The sequence below is a fragment of the Nasonia vitripennis genome, chromosome 5 (assembly GCF_009193385.2).
Source record: "Nasonia vitripennis strain AsymCx chromosome 5, Nvit_psr_1.1, whole genome shotgun sequence".
NCBI classification, from domain to species: domain Eukaryota; kingdom Metazoa; phylum Arthropoda; class Insecta; order Hymenoptera; family Pteromalidae; genus Nasonia; species Nasonia vitripennis.
The window spans coordinates 9,312,228-9,331,971 of NC_045761.1; the positions used below are offsets into that span (position 1 = coordinate 9,312,228).

General features: G+C 48.9%; 1 protein-coding gene across 2 annotated transcripts in view; it reads left to right on the forward strand.

Moving 5' to 3' along the window:
* LOC100124002 (stem cell tumor) overlaps positions 1–19,744 on the forward strand; it is a 236,591-nt gene that overhangs the window by 171,661 nt on the left and 45,186 nt on the right. For both annotated transcript variants that reach the window (XM_008217478.3, XM_008217476.3), the window contains one exon: positions 14,691–14,808. In XM_008217478.3, the coding sequence (XP_008215700.1) occupies positions 14,691–14,808 (118 nt within the window). The remainder of the gene's footprint in view (positions 1–14,690; positions 14,809–19,744) is intronic.

Sequence of the window (19,744 nt, forward strand, 5' to 3'; positions counted from 1 at the left end):
TGCTGCTACTGCACGCATCAGTCGGCCGGGCCAAATATAACTAACGGCGCTCGACATTTCACGGCTCGGCAATTAAAAGAGCTTTGCGCAATTCGAATGAATTCGAGAGATAGAGCGTTTTAACTCGGTAAATAACAACAGAGAAAGAGAGAGAGAGAGGGGTAGGTAGTAGAAAAGCCACGGCGTTCTTGAAAATAATGCGACCGGTTTATCAGCGTCGGGGAGCTTTCTCCGTAGAGCGAAATGAGGCTCGTTAGAAAGAGAGGAAAAAGAAGGAGAGAGAGAAGAGTATAGCGTCGAGTCACTCAAAGCTTAATCTGAAACATCAGCCGCAGCTTTTCCAGCGGCCGGATTAGCCGTCGTCGCCGCAATATGACTTCGTCCTCCTTCCTTCTCTCTCTACCTCGCTCCGTAGGTTTTTGCTGCAGCTTCTTTTTGCCTAATTTAGTTTCGCGTTCTCTCGGCCGCACACAAGGTCGCCCGCTGCACACGCTGCGGCACCACGTCCGCTGCTGACCCTTTCCTTCTTTTTGCGGGTCCCCTCTTTGCTTCTTTTTTTCCCTCTAATCTTCACACCGTATACCGCACGCGTTGTTCGTTTGTTTTCGTCGCGTTGGGATTCCACTTCGCTTGCGCGACTTTTTGCGAATTTTTATAAAAGCTATGTCGATCGATCTTTCACGATCAGCTGGAAAATGACGAATTAATTCGATTGAGCCTCTCCAATTAGCGGTTAATTGCGGGCATCGTGCCACTAAATATAATTCGAGAAAGCGGCGCGATGAACTGTCGAGAGGGAACAATGGCCGGACAAAGAAGACGTTATGAAGAATCGATAAACTCGTTCTTAATCGCAATAACGGTAACCGATAATACGCTTAATAGCGCGGCTGTATATAGGTATATATCCACGAGAAAACGGATTTGTCAGACGCAGCCTCGCCGTGGAAAAGTAATGACTCGATGCACGCTGGAAACGTCAGTATCACAAGGGTGTGTTACGCGTGTATATCTGTAGGGGCGCCAAGGGTGCGCCGATGCGCGACGAGGCGCACGCGATGCCGTTCTTTCATTCGTTTTTTTACGATAGCCGCGCTTTTTTTTATATCTATGTGTTCGTCTGCGCGTGTCGCTCTGAAAATGTGTATATTTCGATGCTTTTTATACCATTGCGAGGACGCCAGGCGGAGACAGTGACTTTGGAGAATACGTATACGATTTTATGATACGAAAGGCCGCCGAGAGTTCAGGGGTGTAATCAGTGTATATCGACGAGTCTCTTTTTCTCTTTTTTTTCAGGTTAGACTTTAGTGCTCGCTGTAAAGTTTATTGGTCAGAGAGAGAGAGAGAGAGAGAGAGAGAGAGAGAGAGAGAGAGAGAGAGAGAGAGAGCAGCGGTTTGCTATTATAGATAGGAATCGCGTTCGCCTGGTATACATTACAACCGGTAATCAACGATAACCAGGGGGGAGTAGTACTTTCAAAAATCTATATATGCACTTCGTATACGTTTCCATTAGAACTCGTTTATGTATGTGTATAACGCACTTTGCTTGAATTTTCAAACGCGATACGAATTCGTATGCATTATGCAAGCGCAAACTGCACAGCAAGGCGCGCGAGCGTTGAAAGTTTAGGGCAGACACGTTTTATTGCTCAGCGATCGCGCTGTACGTCAGCGTTTGCGGGGGTGAGAGAAGGTGGCAAATCGCGATATACGCGCGGCGCGAACGCAATTTGATTTGCCGTTTGGATAGGGATTCACTTTGACGCCTTAACACTCTTGCCTACTTACAAGAGATGTTCGGCGTAGTCCTTTGCTGCCGGTGATGCTTATTATTTTCTCCTTATGCAATATCGACGAAACGACGATTTTTGCGTCGGTCCGATAAAATAGTGATCTACGTGCGAGCGACGATCGTTACACGACGAGTCGCGCACTTGATTAAGAGCCGTTTGTCCGAGGGTCAGATTTATCCTCCGACCTGCGGGAAAAACAGCGCAGTGCGCTAGGAGGGCGTTAAAATAAGCGAAAAAGGAAAGCGGCGCTTCGATAAATTTTTCGCCCCCGTCGCGACTTTGAATCATCAGTCGGGATAAAATCGACCTTCGACTTGGCCTAACAATGCAATAACTCGGCACGAGCCTTTTGTTCCTGAGTGTTTATTATAATATGCACTTTTTTGCGGTGTACAAAACTCTTTCAAAGCTGCTGTACACTCGCGCGCTGCGGATATATTTTTAATGAGAGGAGCTTTGAAAAGCGTGTATTACATAGGGTTGAAGGAAAACTCGGCGGGATGAGATGCGTTTAATTAACGCCGCGGCGAAAGTGCGCGGAGAGGCCAGTTTTTCCCCTATATGTACACCCAGCGAATAGCCGATCTCTCGAGTGCCCCACTCGGAAGTATCCGTAGATATGAACAAGCGTGTGTATACATGCATCCATCTCGTCAATTAATACATCCACGCGGTTGGATCGATGCGTGTAAGCTTCCGCGCCAACAGTCCTCTCTCTCTCTATGTGTGTGTGTGTGTGTGTGCGCGCGAATGAAAAATGCATCGGCGTCCGGTCGAGTTCGTCGACCCTTTTCGCCCTCCCTCCCTCGCATAAGACGCATTGGCGAAGAAGGCGGCGTCCGTGTGTATTTTTCATAGGATACGTTATCCGAATGTGTTTTCTCTCTTTGGTGCGCTGCAAGGCGAGCGGCTCCGAAAACTTTGGCAATAATTCCAGCGTCGCCGGCGCCACGACGTCCTGGCGTCACTTTCCTCTTATATACATTTCGTCTGCGCGGGCTTGGGGGGCTTGTAGTCGCGGAACAAGGGGCCAGCTGCCTCGACTTTTTCGCAAATTTAATATGGAACGCGTTTTCCTGTGTATTCGCTCCTGCACGCATATGTGACACTATATTGCTTGGAGGGAGAGCTATAAATGTTATTTTTCGTCTCCAGAGCGGATATGATATTACGATACTGCGGAATGGGTTCAAAGGGGGCGTTTGAAATGTGCGGGAATATTGAAACGTCGTTTAAGAGGGATTAAATTTTCGCGCGAGTTCGTTTGTTTTAATTTCAGTTTGACCATAGAGAATTTCTCATTAATTATAGCACGGTATAATCGGCGGAAAAATCAACCTCATCATCGTGAAACCAAACGCTTCATTGATCTCTCTTCGCAGATGATATCAAGCACTCCAATCTCGAAAAACGAAAATAACCCCTCTATAAAGCCTCCACATAAGTAATTATACTCAGAATAAAATCAAAAACAGCTCATCCTCCCAATTAATGCCACATTTAGTATACAGCACGTGTGTCGCGCGTCGAGCTTGTTTAACGGCACTGCACTCTTAAAAGCGAGCGCGCCGTGCAACCGCGCGATTATACGTCGCTCTCTCTCTCTCTCTCTCTCGTCGCCGCGTTTTAGCGCCACTCAAATATGTATTTAACCGATGCGTAAATAATGACGGTCGCCGCTCTCTCGCGTACATACGCCCACGCGCGCGAATAATGCGTCGCGTATGTTCGGGTGTATATACGTGTCACCGTCGTACTGGCGCTTAAAGCTCTCGCTCGTGGATTGTTTGTTAATGCTCGGACCGAAGCTGCGTGTGCAGCTGGGCGGGAAAAAAGCGATTGACTATTATTGAAAATTTAATGATCGCGGCTATTGCACTTGACTCGATTTCCGCGCGCGAGAGTGCAGCGAGTAGGGCGCTGATGTTGATTTTCAATTTGGCCGCGAGTCGAGTGCAGCGCTGAATTTTTTATGCGCGCGCGATTATGCGCATCAGGGCTTGGAAATATTCTGGCCGGTCTCTCTCTCTCTCTCTCTCTCTCTCTCTCTCTCTCTCTCACTATATCGTCCTGCGGCGCTATACTGCAGTGGTTCATTCGTATTAATGCAGGGAAATCGCTTTTTACCGAATATTGCCGCGCGATTCGATCGCAATCGCTTTAATGCGAGCGGGAGCGATATCCGCAGCGCGTATGCAGACCACTCTTTCCAGCGAGATGAGCTTTTCTGTGTTAAAGCGTCCTCGCTTGTCGTTCCACTGTGTCCCGAGCGATTCTTTAATCAACGGCGTTACTTAAATGATTGAAAAATCAAAGATCGGTCCGACGATCACCGATTCGGAGAGCGGACCTTGGCCAGCTTATCGACGTCACGGTCGCCGTCCGAGAGGCTCGCGTGTGCCCTATCGAGACTGCATGAGAGAGAGAGAGAGAGAGAGAGAGAGAGAGGAAGGGTGCGAGAGTTAGTTAGCGGCGCAGCTGTTGCCTCCAACGGCTTCTTCTCTCCCCCTGCGATATGCTGCGTGTGAGCTGCGCGTATCGCCTTACCGATACGGCGCTTTCGCGAAATTGCTCGGGCTTCTTCATCGTCGCAGATGTAATTTTTTGAGAGAGAGATATATATATATTCCATCTCTTTAAGCTTGATTCGCTCAACGCGCTGCGAAAAGGTTGGAGGGGGGGCCGGCGAGTGGTAGAGGTCAGCGTTTGGCGAGACGATCTCTCGATGGTGAGAAATAAAATTTTGATTTACTCGTGCTCGTATACACATTCACAGTACACCCTAACTAATCTCTTCGAGATTTAGAGACACATGCCGGCCACGTACTTACGTGTGGACTACTAGCTCTCCCCCGCTCACTTGGCCACACTCTCCTCCGCCTTCACAATGGGTACATGTAAGCTGCCTCGATGTGTGTGAGAGAGAGAGAGAGAGAGAGAGAGAGAGAGAGAGAGAGAGAAAAGTAGCAGCCTCTCTCTTCTCCCTGGACTAAGGGGATAATTCTCAAAGAGGATTTCGATCGCGTTGTTTAACACCGAACGGGCGAAAGAGCTTCACGCGAGCGCTAAGCCACGTTTCGATCCGACGCAAAGCCAGCCAGGATTACGCGGCCTCTTGCCCTGCTCTCTCTCTCTCTCTCTCTCTCTCTCTCTCTCTCTCTCTCTCTCTCTCTCTCTCTCTCTCTCTCACTCTCTTCCTTAATCGACCGCTATATATACGCCGAATTTCTAACTTGACATGTATATTTCCACGGCCGACTCGCTAATACTCGCGTTTGTTCGCGGTTCGAGCGTATGCCTCATACATACACATCCACGCGATGCTGCACACACAGGGTCAAGCACGAGGCTTTGCGGTGACGTACGCCTTTCGATCTATTTCGGGGCTGAAATTTTGGACAAGGGTTTCCATTACAATCAGCACTGCCGCTATGTACACCACGCGCGTCTGTCTAAATAATAGCTTTTTAATTATAGCTCCGGATTTTGATAGTCTCGGATAAGCTCTACGATTAACGTAACTTTGCAGTATAAAGCGTGCGAGTTATTTTCGAACAATCGATTCATCGATCCGTCCCTATCCACGAGGGATGATGAATTTACATCAAAATTCGAGCACCAACCCTATATAACGAAACTTATAAATACAATCTTATATCAAACAAAAGAAAAACCGTCGCTCGATCCAGCGGCGCAATCATCCCCCTTTCACGACCGTCAAGTATCTCAAATCCGCTGAAATCCCAATCCCTCGTTCGATCTTCGCCCTCCGAGCTCTCGACAATTAGAGGAATAAATGGCACGAAGGTCCTCCCTGAGCGGCCGGATCAAAACGCCTCGCTCTCTCTCTCTCTCTCTCTCTCTCTCTCTCTCTCTCTCTCTCTCTCTCTCTCTCTCCGCGTATAAGCGCCACCGACGACACTAGCCGCAATATTCTCGAAGCCTGCGCTGCTGCAGCGGCTCGCTCGCGCTCGTTAGTCACCGGCGGCGGCGGCAGCAGCAGCGGCCCGACATACCAATGACGTATAATCCAATATCCTCCCATATACAATCCGAGCGCGCCACATGCCAGCACCTACGCAACTGTAGAGAGTGTACCGTACGCGCTCCGATCGACGTCCTAATCTCGCGCGCGCGGCGCTGCTGCTGCTGCTCGTCCTCTCTCGCACGTGCATTGAAGTTGCACACCCCGGAATTATACGTGTATATGTATGTGTGTATGTGGGTGGGTGTACGCTCGGTGGCTAATTAATCCGCGCGCGCATCTGCGTGTGTGTGTGCACATCTGGAGCTTTCGGAGAGAGAGGAGAGCTGCAGCGCTTCTCCTCGGCTTGTAAGCTGTTGGGGAGAGAGAGAGAGAGAGAGAGAGAGAGAGAGAGAGAGAGAGAGAGAGAGAGAGAGAGAGAGAGACTTGCGTAGAATGTGCATTAGGCGCTGCATGCGCCCACGATGGTACTGAATATTCCGCGTTCGGACTGCTAGCTGCACGTCGTTGTATACCAGCTGTGGGATTTCCGACCTTATGCTATGTCTATGTGTGCTGTGTGCATGTGAATTGCAGGGGAGAGCTGACTTATTGCTGCGGGAGTAAGAATGCGGCCGAGCTTTACGGTTACGCTGCGCTTGCTGCACACACGACGTATATTTGCGAGATGTGCCGCGCGGTCGCTCTAATTTATAAGAGAGTTATATAGGTGCACGACACAAAACCTCCTCGAGACGCCGATCCCAAAGCGGATTTTCCTCTCGCTAATGGCTTGCTTGGTATATAGGGGGTATACGCAGGGCCGCAGCGTTTTGCTAATTGACTGAAAGCCGGCGAGCTAGGCCTGTCCAGGTATATACTTAGTAAATTGCCCGTAAGAACTTGCGAGCGTCTAACTGAGCGAGAGCTCTCGGGTATAGGGATAAATTCGACTCTCACCGCCGCCGCCAACTTCGGAGTTTCCTCGGGATACACACTATACGCGTGTCTACACATACACACGTGCACGCGGGAGGGGCGTAAACGCGCGAAATTGATTGCTCCAAGAGAGTTGGAGCGTCTCTGGCTAATCTCTCTCCCGCCGACGGCGGTGCCTTCGACAGACTACTGTAGCTCCTCCGACAAACTGCTCCGGTCGGATCAGTCCGCGACTCGATTATCTACGAACCTCGCGCGCGAGAAGAATAAACCCAAAGTACAACGCAAAACACGCATACAGCAGAATCTATTATCGCGAGCGAGCGGCGCTATCATCCTCATGCGGCAGGTGTGTAATGCGCCGCCGCCGCCGATGATCTACGGCCTCATGGTAAACCGCGCGCCGGTCAGCGCAGCCGCGGCCATCCTCCTCCCCCATCAACGTCACCCTGCTGCTTCTGCACGATCTACCAGCAGGTAATCCATACTAATTGCCGCGTCGAGCGAGTGAGAAAAAAGCTCTCGGCGGTCGAGCTTGCGGTGCTGTTTATTATCACCGAATGTGTACAAGGCCCCGTTTCGCACTGCCGAATCAGAGTCGCCTCGGATATAAGCTCTCCGGAGTTTACGACGCAGAGGAGGGGCGCCGAGAAATTATACACATCGCGTTTCGTTATAATAGCTCCACTGTATATGTACGAGCGACGCGTCGAGGAGAGAGAGAGAGAGAGAGAGAGAGAGAGAGAGAGAGATCGCAGGTGGCGACGCTTACAGGCCGTGTATGGGCTCTCGACACAGGTGCTACTATGCTGCTGCAACGGCTCTCAGCAATTACGCCAGAGCTCTCTCGATTCCGAGTATACACGCGTGTATCATCCGTGTGCTTAGGCGATAGCGGCCGATGGAAGGAAATCCGAGTGTCTTATCTGTTATACACTCCACAGGGAGAGCGGATGCGTGCATTTATTCTTGCTTAACTTATTTCGATTCTCGGAATCGTTTATTTATGTATACTCTCTCACTTAGATAAATAGAGTCAACTGCGCTTTCGAGGGAAAAGCTGTTGGGCAACAATCGAGTATCAGAAAAAGCTCTCTCTTCTATACACTGAGAAAACTAGATATTAAAATTTACTACATATGCAGGAAAAATTACTATATTATATAGTAACGGACGGTTACACTTACTTTGTATTAAATTTTACTATCTCAGATAGTAATTTCTATACTGAAATGAAATTTTTAAGAATTTAATTTTTTTTTGCTGACCAATTTTACGCGCTATTTGAATAGTATTATTATTATTGTTGTTGTTGATATTTAATGTTGTTAAGTAATTAAGTGAAAGAGATAAATGAAAGAAAATATTTTGTGCGGCGACGGGAATAGAACCTGGACCTCTGGCATGGGAGTTGAGCGCGCTGACCACTTACTGTTATGTACAAAATTTCAAATCTGATATATTAATCATATTTACTCATGAGTTAATATTAATAATAAATTGACCAAAATTAATAAATAATAGCAGCGAATGATATTTTATCACTTAATAATACCAGATAAACAAAAAATTATAGATTTTGGTCTCTGATTACTGCATAAATCAACTTTATAACCTCAAATTCTGGTACACGGAAAAATTCTTAAAATAATTTTTACTATATAATGTAGTAACTTTTCCTACATATGTAGTAAATTTTAATATATAGTTCTCTCAGTGTACCACGTAATCCCCCGCGAGCAAATAACAATCCATATCTCCGAGGAGATGAGATACTTTTTCATTAGCGATATCTCGAGAATTTTCGGCTGGCCGCGCGCGCCTTTCCCGCGAATATGGAACACAGGACGCTGCAGATGTATCGGTATTTCAAAGGCTTCGGCGAGCGGGAGGAGCCGAGAGAGCCGATCGCAAGAGAGAGCCAGAGTATAAAGAAAGAGTACCACCCGCGTTTCTTTGATCAAGGATCTTCGCATCTTCTTCTTTTTTTACTCTTCATCCGCGCTCGTTCCGAATCCCTCTGCCCGTTTCTTCTATTCCCGGCCGAAACACGAGAATCCCGGCCTTTGAAGAACGAGCTCGCTTATTTTTCTCGCGCAGCCAAAGGAAGCTGCCCTTGCATACGTGCGCGTGTACACAGAGAGAAGGCATCGTCTCTCATTTTTTCGCGATCTGTACTTTACCTCTTCCATCTGCAAATTGGGCCAATTTTCGTGCTAATTCCGTTTTCATTTTACCTCCTCGTTCGCGACATGTGCTACTAATAATATTCAAGCTTATCACCCGGTGACGTCTTCTCTGCTGGGCGACGACGAGATTCATAACTTTCTCTCTCCCTACTGCACCGTTAAAATTTTCATTGCTTCCGAGCCCTCGATGTATATCCATTTTTACGACTCTCTCTTGCAGGAATTTCATTATTATGTACGCGTGTATGTGCGCGCTCGTGAAAATTTCAGAAAATCCGGTCGCGCCGAAGTGAATTTTCGGAGACGTGCCTTGGGTGTAGTAGCGTGGACTAATGAAGCGCGCGCGACGTCCTTCCTTTATACAATGTATGAAGGCTACAGACAGTCGTGAAAAATCTTCTTTATTTCCTCGACTCGGAATAGCAGATCTGCATAAACGATAAAGCGCGAAGTGCAGACATCGTCCGATGGCATATAATGAGGCGATGTCGTGGGACAGCGAGTCGCCGTAGTTTTTCTACAGTCGCTGCGATGAATTCCGTGCTCTCGACTTTTTCCTCCTCTCAGGGTCTCTCCCCTGATATAGCTGAAATAACGCGAATATTTCGGATGATTTCGCGTATCAGCGTTGAATTCCCATCCCACATTCCCTGACGTACGCTTTACACGTCTCGTCCTGCAACTTTCCGCCTACGAAGCACCGGGATAAAATCGAACGGTTCGTCGCAATTAGGGATAGCACGTGCGTGCACTCGACTATACGTCCAGAACAGAAAATTGCTCGATTTTGGCTCAGGGCTCTTATCTCGATTTAACGATCGCGTATAACGTGCGCGCGACGAGGTCGTGTGCTCCCAAAAAGAGGGCAGCGTTTGTTTTTCGTCCGAAAGATCGATCGCTCGCTCGTATCATCATCTATATACCCACTTCCGAGAAGGACTTTTTAATCTTCTATGAGCTTGCGAGCAGCTTAAGCTGTTTACCGCTAAACACTGAGCACAGTAAAGACGTCGCGTAAGTAGGCCGAAAATTCGCGAACAAAATAAGCGCACGATACACAGGCCGGCTTTTGGATCCATTAACTCTGCGTTTGATGCCGCAGTGGCCGCTGCTGCGGCACACGGATCGAGCCGGGAATATTGGCCACGCGCCATCGGGCTTTCTATCTGTCTATACATCTAGCGCAGTCTATATAGAACGTATACACACGCTCATGCACTTGCCCTCTCTATACTTATACATTTTCTCACTTCAGACGCCGCCACGTCGTTACGTGTGTGTAGGTCGAGGCTCTACTGCGCCAACGACGACCTCAACCCTGTAGTGCCCTGATGATGCTCGTGAGAGAGTTTTTCGGCCTCTGACCTGACCTTCGATTTTTTTCCGAATTGGGAAGTGCTCGTTCGCGCGCGGGAAATGGGACGCGAGAGGCTTTTCAGTTATTTTCTTTCTCTCTTGGATCGAACGGCATACATTTGAAGATTGATCGTCATAATGCTCGCTCTGTATAGGAATATTCCAATCGATTCCATACAGTCGATGAAAGTTCGAAGCCAGGCTCGCGGAAGAAAAAGAACGGCGCGGTGCTGATGTATAAAAGGAAAACAGAGGACGCAGTGAATTCGATGAATGAAAGGCGGCGCGCGCGATTAAAATTGAATAATAGATCGGCCGCCGGGCCGTCGACGATTCCGACGGCCACTTGGTCGCGACGTGTTTGACTTGGGCAAAGTTCAGGCTGCTCTCTCTCTCTCTCTCTCTCTCTCTCTCTCTCTCTCTCTCTCTCTCTCTCTTCTGGACTAACTTGGCGTCCTTGTTTTACTTTGGGCTACCCTGCGGAAAAGTCACTTTCCCGGGGAATTTTTCCCTCGGTCTGCAGCAGCTCTCCGCAGACTCGAAGGTGGTACTGAATGTATACGAGAGCTTGAGGAAGGAGCGAAAAAAAATCGAAAATATCCCAAGCCAGCGGTAGCGCGGTAGACACAGCCCGTGAAAAGGAAACAGGAGTATAAAAGAGTTACTGGAAATAGGAGGAGTTCGACAATTTAGCCGGGCTTTTTACGAGCTTGCGCTCTCTTTCTCCGGCCTCGAAAGCAGGGTGGACTCGTTTACGAGCTTATGGCAAAATACTCTCATGGCTCGTCCTCGTCGTCGCTGCTGGCGTCCTCGTAGTCCGAGCACGTGTCCTACCTGCCAGAAGTCAATTTCCTTCCCTGCGCTCGCGCGCGAGTCTCTCTCGCTTTCTCTTGCGGGAGGCAAAAGCTCTGCTCGCGTTTAACTCGGTGATCGAGCGAGACAATTTCGGTCGAGCTTCGTTAAATACTCCGACTGATCTATTCACCTTTTTTTCTGTTTTGCAAGGTTGTTTTACACGAAGAGAAAAAAGATCCGCCGAACGTAACAGTTTTGGGCTCGTCATCAGCTTTTTTGGGTACAGTCTCTGGCTAGCGGCGATAGATGGCACACAGGCGTTTTTCGATTCCTTCATCACAATCTGCTCGCGGAGTCTAGATATAGCTGTGTTCTGCCTAAGGTTAAAACTATGCCTTTTCGGGACTGCGGCTTATAGGCCACGCATGCTATAACTGCTTATGCAGTGACCTTCCGAATTATCCATTTTTTCTAATATGTATGGGCCAACCAAATAATGTCAATTCTTAATGCGATTTCCGCGAAAGTTCGCGAAAAAGCTATCGAATACTTACCTCGTCCGAAATAACACATCTTCATGGCATTACGCCCCCCGAGGGGAGAAAATAGCCGAGAGAAAAAAAAGAAGAAAACGACGTATCGATGACGCTCGCAAGTTTTCCCTCCTCGGAGAGAAATTTTTACAGAGAAGCCCACAAGCGATGTACGCGCTCGTGCGAGAACATTTCTAATCTGGCCATGCCGCGGTCAAGGGGCTCGATGGAAAAAGTCAGGAGCGCACGAAATTTGTAAATACGTTTATGGTAATTTTCGGGATCGGCGATTGATGAAAATTTTTACGCCCCGTCACGCGCGGGAAATTCGAATCGCCGAGCATGCATTTTTCCGGAAAAACTGCTCTCGGACATCGACTGGGGGAGATTGAAAATTGATTAATTTTCAGTGGAGATTCTCCGCATATTAAAAAATGCTCGAGTCAAACTTTGCTGTACGTATAACTTTGCCAGCGAGAAGCTCGATGAATTATAATTCGTATAACGGAGCTGAAAAGTTACACGTGTTGAACTAAAATAAAATACCAAAGTCGACTCAATGCGCATCACAGACGCACATACAGAAGCAGCAGTATTAAAAGAGACGAGCCTGCACGCGCGTCAATTTCACGCCTCTCCGAGCGTAAAGCCTCTCTCTCTCTCTCTCTCTCTCTCTCTCTCTCTCTCTCTCTCTCTCTCTCTCGCTTGCACGCCGCGCGAGTCTTAAGGGCCTCGCAGTTTTATCTCGAGAAAGAGACTACGTTTATCCTGGCGCCACTGCCTCCGTGTGTATACCTGTATATACCAGAGCTGCATCTCCGACACATTTCCACCGCCTTCGGGGCAAACAATACGAAGTCGAGACACGCGCCAGACACCCGAGAGCTCTCGCGCGATTCTATTCGAGCTTCTTTCTCCTCCGCCCACTTTTATTCATTTTCTCTATACCGTCTCCTCGTCGTCGACTCGTCCTTCTTCAATTCAGCTATACACACATATAGCTGCAGCCGGACTTTTTCTCCCTCTTGAGTTTCCGGCTGTCTTTCCTCCCTCCGCGCGAAATTCGATCTCGCGAAAACTGGCTCTCCCCCTATACGTGTGTGTGTATCTCGAGAATCCTATAATGCTATGGAGAGAATTCATGGTGCATTCTCTCAAGGATAAGCTCGTGCCAAGTTTCCATTTCTTAGCGGCTATTTCGCCCAGTCGCGTTTGTAATACAGATTTAAAATCACCGACGACGACAAGGGGCTTTTCTTCGCTCCAGTAATTAGACGATCTCTGCACCGGCACACTGTCGGCTAAAACCGATCGATGAACCCCCTCGACCTCTTTGTGCGTCGCCGAGGTCCTCTCGAGTGTCCGCCGCGCGTTAGATCCGAAATTGCAGCCGAGCAATAACGAGAGTGTCTCGAAAGGTAATTTGCAGCTGTGGCTTGCTCTCTGGCGCATCGATTTTTCGACTCTCCAGTCCTAAAATCGAAACGTCCCTCGAGTGCTAGCCCCTTGGGAAAAAAGCTCGCACGCTCGGCTTTTCATTGCGGTTTCTGGCTGTACGCTCTCTCTTGTCTTCGATTGTCTCCGTCCCCCCGAATTTCGCACACACAGGCGCAGCACAAGATCGAGATCGTTTGGCTCTGTATGTGCGCGCATATAAAGCAGTGGAGAGGAAGGGAATGTTTACGAGCGACTTCCGCGTCGCTCTCGTGCGCGGGGCGATGAAATATCAAAGCTCCCATAAAATGACGGCGAGTGCACGCAGGGCTCTTTCTCTCTCTCTCTCCGCTGTTTTTCGCGCTCTGCACCAGTGTGGAATAAGAATTCCGAGAGCCCGAGGGAGAGCGAAAGAAAAGTATGCAGCGCCGAGGAGAGGAGGGTCAGTGACCCCTTAGAGTTGGCGCCGGGGGTTGCCTTCGAGTGATTTATGATAAGGTATTGCTTTTTTCCGAACGCGCGCAATTTTATCGCGCTCGTCGGGAATAATGAGAGAACTGCGAAGCTCAAACGGTGTGTGTGTGTGTGTGTGTGTGTGTTTGAAATAAAATCGATCTTCCTAGTGTGTATACGCTGTACAGTGTTATAAACGGAGAGGAGACAGAGTCGATAGCGAAAAAGTAGACGACGGGACTCGAACTCGCGGACCCGAGAGCCAGAGGCCTGTGCTCTAACCACTGAGCTAACGTCTACGATGCATTCGGACGCTATGCATCGTAGTACGGCTCGTACTACGCTGACTCGTCTTCGCTGCTCGCGTTGCAGACGTGTGCGTCTGCGACAACAGATCTATTTGCCGAAAATTTCTCAAATTTTCTTATTCATAGCTATATGGACTTGTCGAGCTATACGTGTGGCCATCGATCACACGCGACCGCGAGTTGCTGAGCTAATATTATACCTCAGCTAATCGATACTTCACAAACGCATTCTAAAATTTTCGAAACGTCCCTTCACCTCCGCAGCTCATACGATATTCAGTTTCGTCGTCTGGCTTCGCGATCGATAGTCACCAGCACTACCAGCAACTCGAGAGACGTACTAAGGTGCAATGTATCAGGCGTAACGTCTTTCTCGAAAAATTTCGACTCTTATATTAATTCGCGCCGCTCGACGAGGACTGGCGCGTCAAAAGCTGCGCGTTAATAAATTTCATCTTATAAGCCCTGGCCCTCGAGGCTTTCCATCTCTTTTTTGCTTCGTTTGCTATGCTATATACTAGACACTGCTGTACAGAGAGAGAGAGAGAGAGAGAGAGAGAGAGAGAGAGAGTCGTCGGCTCTTTGCATTACGCGCCGCGTGACTTTGTTCCGAAATTACGGAAATGAAGTGGGGAGTCTCGAGAATGCAATTTTCTTTCGCCAGTAGCTTCTTCTTCCTCTTCTTCTTCTTTTCGCTCTGGAGCGAAGCGCGCGTTATTATGTACATCGTCGTGGAAATTTCTTTAATGACTTTGCCCGCCTCGATTTCGCGCATTCGCCGGAGGCGTGTAATCGCGTTTGCAGCTCGCCGCTGCTGGCTCTATATCGCTAATTATATAGCTCCACGGTAGTGGGCTGATATATATTTAAAGTGTATACTCTTTGGAAGTGATATTGAGCTTGGTATCGTGTGCTTGCAGGATGGTCCGCATGATCGGCGACGAGTTCCTGACGGAGGAGCGAGACCGGAAGTACTACGCCGACCACTACACCTGCTGCCCGCCGCCCCTCTTCATCATCCTCATCACTCTCGTCGAGGTGAGTAACATTTTATTTTGTCGAGAGAGTTTACTCCCGACCAACGACTCGAAATTTCGTGTTAGCGCACGAGGAGCGAGGCAAGAGACACACATTAGCATGACTCGAGCTTGCGGCTCTTTTCAGGCTCCGCTTCGGTCGCGCTCATTGATTAAATTCCGAGCTCGACTCTGACTCTCTCGCCGCCGCTGTACACGCTGCAGACCATATACGCAGCGCGTATATGCTATACATATAGCCGCTGCTACTTGAGAGCTTGCGCAAGCTCACCCGTGACGTCGGGTCGACAGGCCAAAGGCGTGTTTAGAAACTAATTAAGTAGGTGTTGCGCTGTGTAACCCGGAGTCGCTGTGTAAAATACCCAGTTACAGCGCGCGATAATTCGAAAGAGTCTTTATCCTGTGAATCACCGCACGCTTACGCGTGAAAGCAGCTTCTGCTCTCTTCGGTGCGTTATAATAAGCCCTGCGATGTAAATAGATCCTCCCGCGCGCGAGATGCTGCCTGTAATCTTAAGCGTCGCTTATTACCCATTAATGAGGGGGTAAGAATCATGCTCTCCCAGAGCGGAGCTCTCGTGTACCTGTATCTCTCGCACTTCTCTCGGGGCTATGCGCCGATGTCGGCTATGCACGTGTATCTCATTTTCGCGCAAGGGAAAGCGCCCCCGCCGCACATACACCGCAACCCGATTTTCATCCGTTAATCGCGTGTATTATAAAAACATCTCGTATATTTCAAAAATATTATATGGTATAAGCGCAAATCAAAGCCGTTTCACGCACGAAGTTACAGAGATATAAACCGCGCTCTAAACGACCAGGAGAGTAAGCCGATCCTATACGAGAAACTCGATTATCGGCGATTATCGCCTCGCGAATCGCCTTTGATTCACGGCTCGTCCAGCAGATTGCCATCGCGATTCTATAATAAAAATTTATTGCATTATCCACACTCCGTACCACCCCCGATGCTCTTTTCCTCTCCACGAGCACTCGTATGTGTCAACAATACGGCCATAGTCGTGTTTTATATAGGTACAAACATAGCCATAGAGAAACATATAAGTCTTCTCTCTCTCTATCTCTCTCTCTCTCTCTCTCTCTATCTCTCTCTCTCTCTCTCTCTCTCTCTCTCTCTCTCTCTCTCTCTCTCTCTCTCTCTCTCTCTGCGTTAGACGCGACGAGGCAACGAATTTCGTCGAAAAAAAAGCTCGAGCGCGCATTTCTACTATGCGTATACTGCTCATGCACTCGAGAGCGGTGATGTTTCAAACTGATAGCGTGAATACACACTCGTGAAGGTTTTAATGAAATTTTTCCCTCTTGCGGAATTCGCAGAAAAACGCATACATCATGAAACGGGTCAAGTGCTCGTTCGAGTTTTATATTAGTTTGTCTGCGCTCGTCCGAGCCGAGAGACAGAGAGGAGGGTGAAGAAGTTTGTCGATCGAATTAATGTGAAACAAAGGCATCTCTTTCGCGTGCTAACGTATAAATGCGCAACGATTTAATCGGAATAACCCCTATACGCCTACATTTCATCAGCTTAACATAGCGGGGGTGTAATATTCGCGATCCACGGAAACCGGGGATTATAAACCCGCTTCCGCGAGGAAAAAGGAAGGGTAGAGAGAGAGAGAGAGATAGAGATAGAGAGAGAGAGAGAGAGAGAGAGAGAGAGAAGCAGACCGAAACCACTTAACTACGGGGCCATTCAAATTAACAATTATCCAGCGTAGTAGGAGAGAGCATTAGCCGAAAGGGAGCCGAGAGAGAATCGAGAGAAAGAGCCGCTGGATTCTTTTAATAAAAATAATTCTCACCTCCGCGGCCCGTTTATTTTTATCGTCCCCCTTTACTGCGCCGTGAACTCGCAACTGTGTGTGTATGTATATGTATAAGCCGTGCCGGCCAAATGATAATGCTCGCGGCCTGTAATTTCGGCCGCCGCCGCGGGCCATCTACATAAAAGTTTGTCGCTGACCGACTGTACACTCGCTATATACTACGCGCGAGGGAATATAAAAAGACCAGATCTCTCCTATCCGGAATATAGCTGGGATTTCCAAGAGGTAGGGGGGAAGCGATAGCTTGGAGGGACTGCGAAAAGCTTGTGTATAGATATATGCCCATGCGAATATAGGCGGACAATTAATTCTGCTATTTACCCGCGATAAAAGACTTTACGAGAGGCAGAGAGCCGCACGCGGAAAAACGTTTATTCGCGCCCCCCGAAAGTTTACGGCCCACGCGACAAAGCTGAATCATGGCCTATTTTACGCGGCTGTTCCGCGCGCGCTACTCCTCTTTTTAAAATTTCCCGCCTTCGATCCCACCCCCCATGTCGCGCTTTTATCTACACGCGATCGTCCGACAGATCGCTTTACGACGCAAGCTATGTATCCATTGAAGTCTTTCCCCCTTACTCCCGCGCGGAAGAAAACGAACGACGAAACTTTTATCTGGCGGACTACACACGTGCACATAGAGGTATAGGTATACACCGCGGTAGCGACTCTTTTTCGGCCTTATAAAGCAGCGCCTCACCGCGCGACGGCTTTAGGAGCCGCAAGTCGAGCGAGAGCCAACGGGCGGAGAGATATAGACTCGGGAATCCGGTAATCTTTCGCGCGGAACACGGCTTTATTTCTACACACACAGACGGGACTGCAAAGGGCTTACACTTCCGAGGCGATGCAGCGGGCTTCCGGTTTGTTTTTCCAGGCGACCATGTAATACGTTTCGCGGGAATTCAATTTTTATCGCATCGGGAAAAACACGCTGTACGTAGTTCCCACCGTCGCGCGGCTCGAGAGAATTAATTAGCGACAATTTCATTTAATTGCCCGCGTATTTACGCGCTTTTTATTCAAATGAGCCGTCGCATGCGAGCTTGCATGCGCGCTCGATTATTGGATAAACAGTAGTGCAGGTGAACTTTTTTTTTTGCACCGCGCGTGTACAGGCTGTTTGCAGACGAAATATCGTCCCGTTGACAGAGTCTAAGGGCGCTGCACGCGTATAGATCCCCTCTATGTATGGTTTTTAGATCGAAAGCGATGTGTGTGCGCCATAAAAAAATATGCAACATTGGAGCGCGATGCCGAGCGTCGGTTGGAAAATAAAAAAAAATTCAATTTGCATTTAAAGCGTCGTGTGCGCAGCTCGCTCGCGGGCTTTAATTAAGCGCCGTTACACGTTTCGTAATTAAAAAAATTCAGCGCGAAATCAATCACGTCGAAAAAAAGAGGGTGATAAGGAAAAGCTCTCAGCTCGCGGGTCCGTGTATACATTGTGGAGAGTGGAATGACTCTCGCCAGCTCTTTCTCGAAAATGAAGAGATATCGATTTGTTTCTCCAAGCATATAAAGATACACACACGCGGCTGTACGAAATTAGCAGCAGCGGCGGCTTATCAGTGAGTTTTGGCGTCAACATGCGCAGCGAACGAAATTTCGGCAATTGGCCAAGGTTTCGCGCGCGAGAGAGAGAGATAAGTCTTCCGGAAGCACGTGTGCACCGAGGAAGCTCGCAGAGCCGCGAGAACTAAGTAGACTAGACTAAAGGACGCTGCTGCGGCATCTCGAGCTACTGCTGGAAAGCGAGGGCGGGAGATAAGCGCAGAGAGAGAGAGAGAGAGAGAGAGAGGCGCTTGCCCGCCGGATATTACTGGATGCCGGCGCCCGAATCTCTCTCTACGCTTATCTCCATGTTTTTCCCTTCTTCTTCGGTGCGCGCGCGGCCTTATTTCTCCCCTTCGGATTCTCCTTTCTCTTATTTTTATTTCCACGTGTAACGGCCATTGTTCCTCCCACCCTCGCGTGTGTGTGTGTGTGTGTGCGGTACACACTACCACTACGCGTTTCCTTATCTACGGCTCATTGCATTTTTCTCTCCTCGTTTCTTTTCTATTCCGAGCGCCCTTTATTTTCGCTTTCTCTCTCTCTCTCTCTCTCCCTCTCTCTTTGGGGAGCACTTCTTCTAGATCCGCCTCGCGCTCGTGCGTGTCTTTCTCTCCATTCCGCGCCATTAAGCCGCGATGCGTCGTCCCGGGAATCACCCGACTGGCTCTCTCTTTTTGTTTCAATTATTTCCCTTATCCCTGCGCTCGATATTTACGGCGATACTCTCCGCCGCGCTAATGCCGCGTATGTATATACAGTCGATCTTGCAACTTGCAGCACTGGCACCTGACCTCCTCCCACATAGACTCCGGGCTCGACTATATACCCGTTGACTAAACTAACCTCGTTATGAGCAAGGAACGATATTAAGCGCCGGAGTTCTCTATAGCCGAGGGCTACACATTTAAGAAGCCTCGCGCTCGGTCTTACGCGAGAGTATTATCTGCGATCCACGAACGTTCTCTATATGCTCGTCGTTACTCTCCGAAGATATTTTCCGTGTGTATCAGCAGCGCCGCGCGAGTTAAATCGATATAAATCCACTCTTCCGCCATAACAGCGCACATCGACTTCGGCAATCGGCCTGTCGATAAAACAATTCGAGCGTCAGCTCGTGCGCACGACACGTCGGCTTGTTTACGAGCCCTGGTCGCGTCTAGCTCACACGCGATGCAGCGCCCCAGAAGTATATATATTTCCGCGTGCGCGAGAGAGAGAATTGCCCCGCAGAGTTTTGTAATTACTCGCGATCGACGCTATATACAGCTCGCTTGTTTTGTGTTGAAAACTGTGCGTTGTCGGAAGGCTGTCTCGGAATCGAGACGGTAGCAGTATAGCGACGCCGATCATAAATTATCCAGGAGAGGAACATCGGTTTCGCACGCCGAAGGGGGAGAGAGACCCCCTGTGGGAGGCCGCAGTGATAAAAGTCGAGGAGAGAGCTCTTATCTACTCGCGCAATCGATGAGTGCACCGCCGCGGCTATAGCTCTCTCGCTCCTCCTCTGCGCTGAAAAGCGTTAACTGCGCC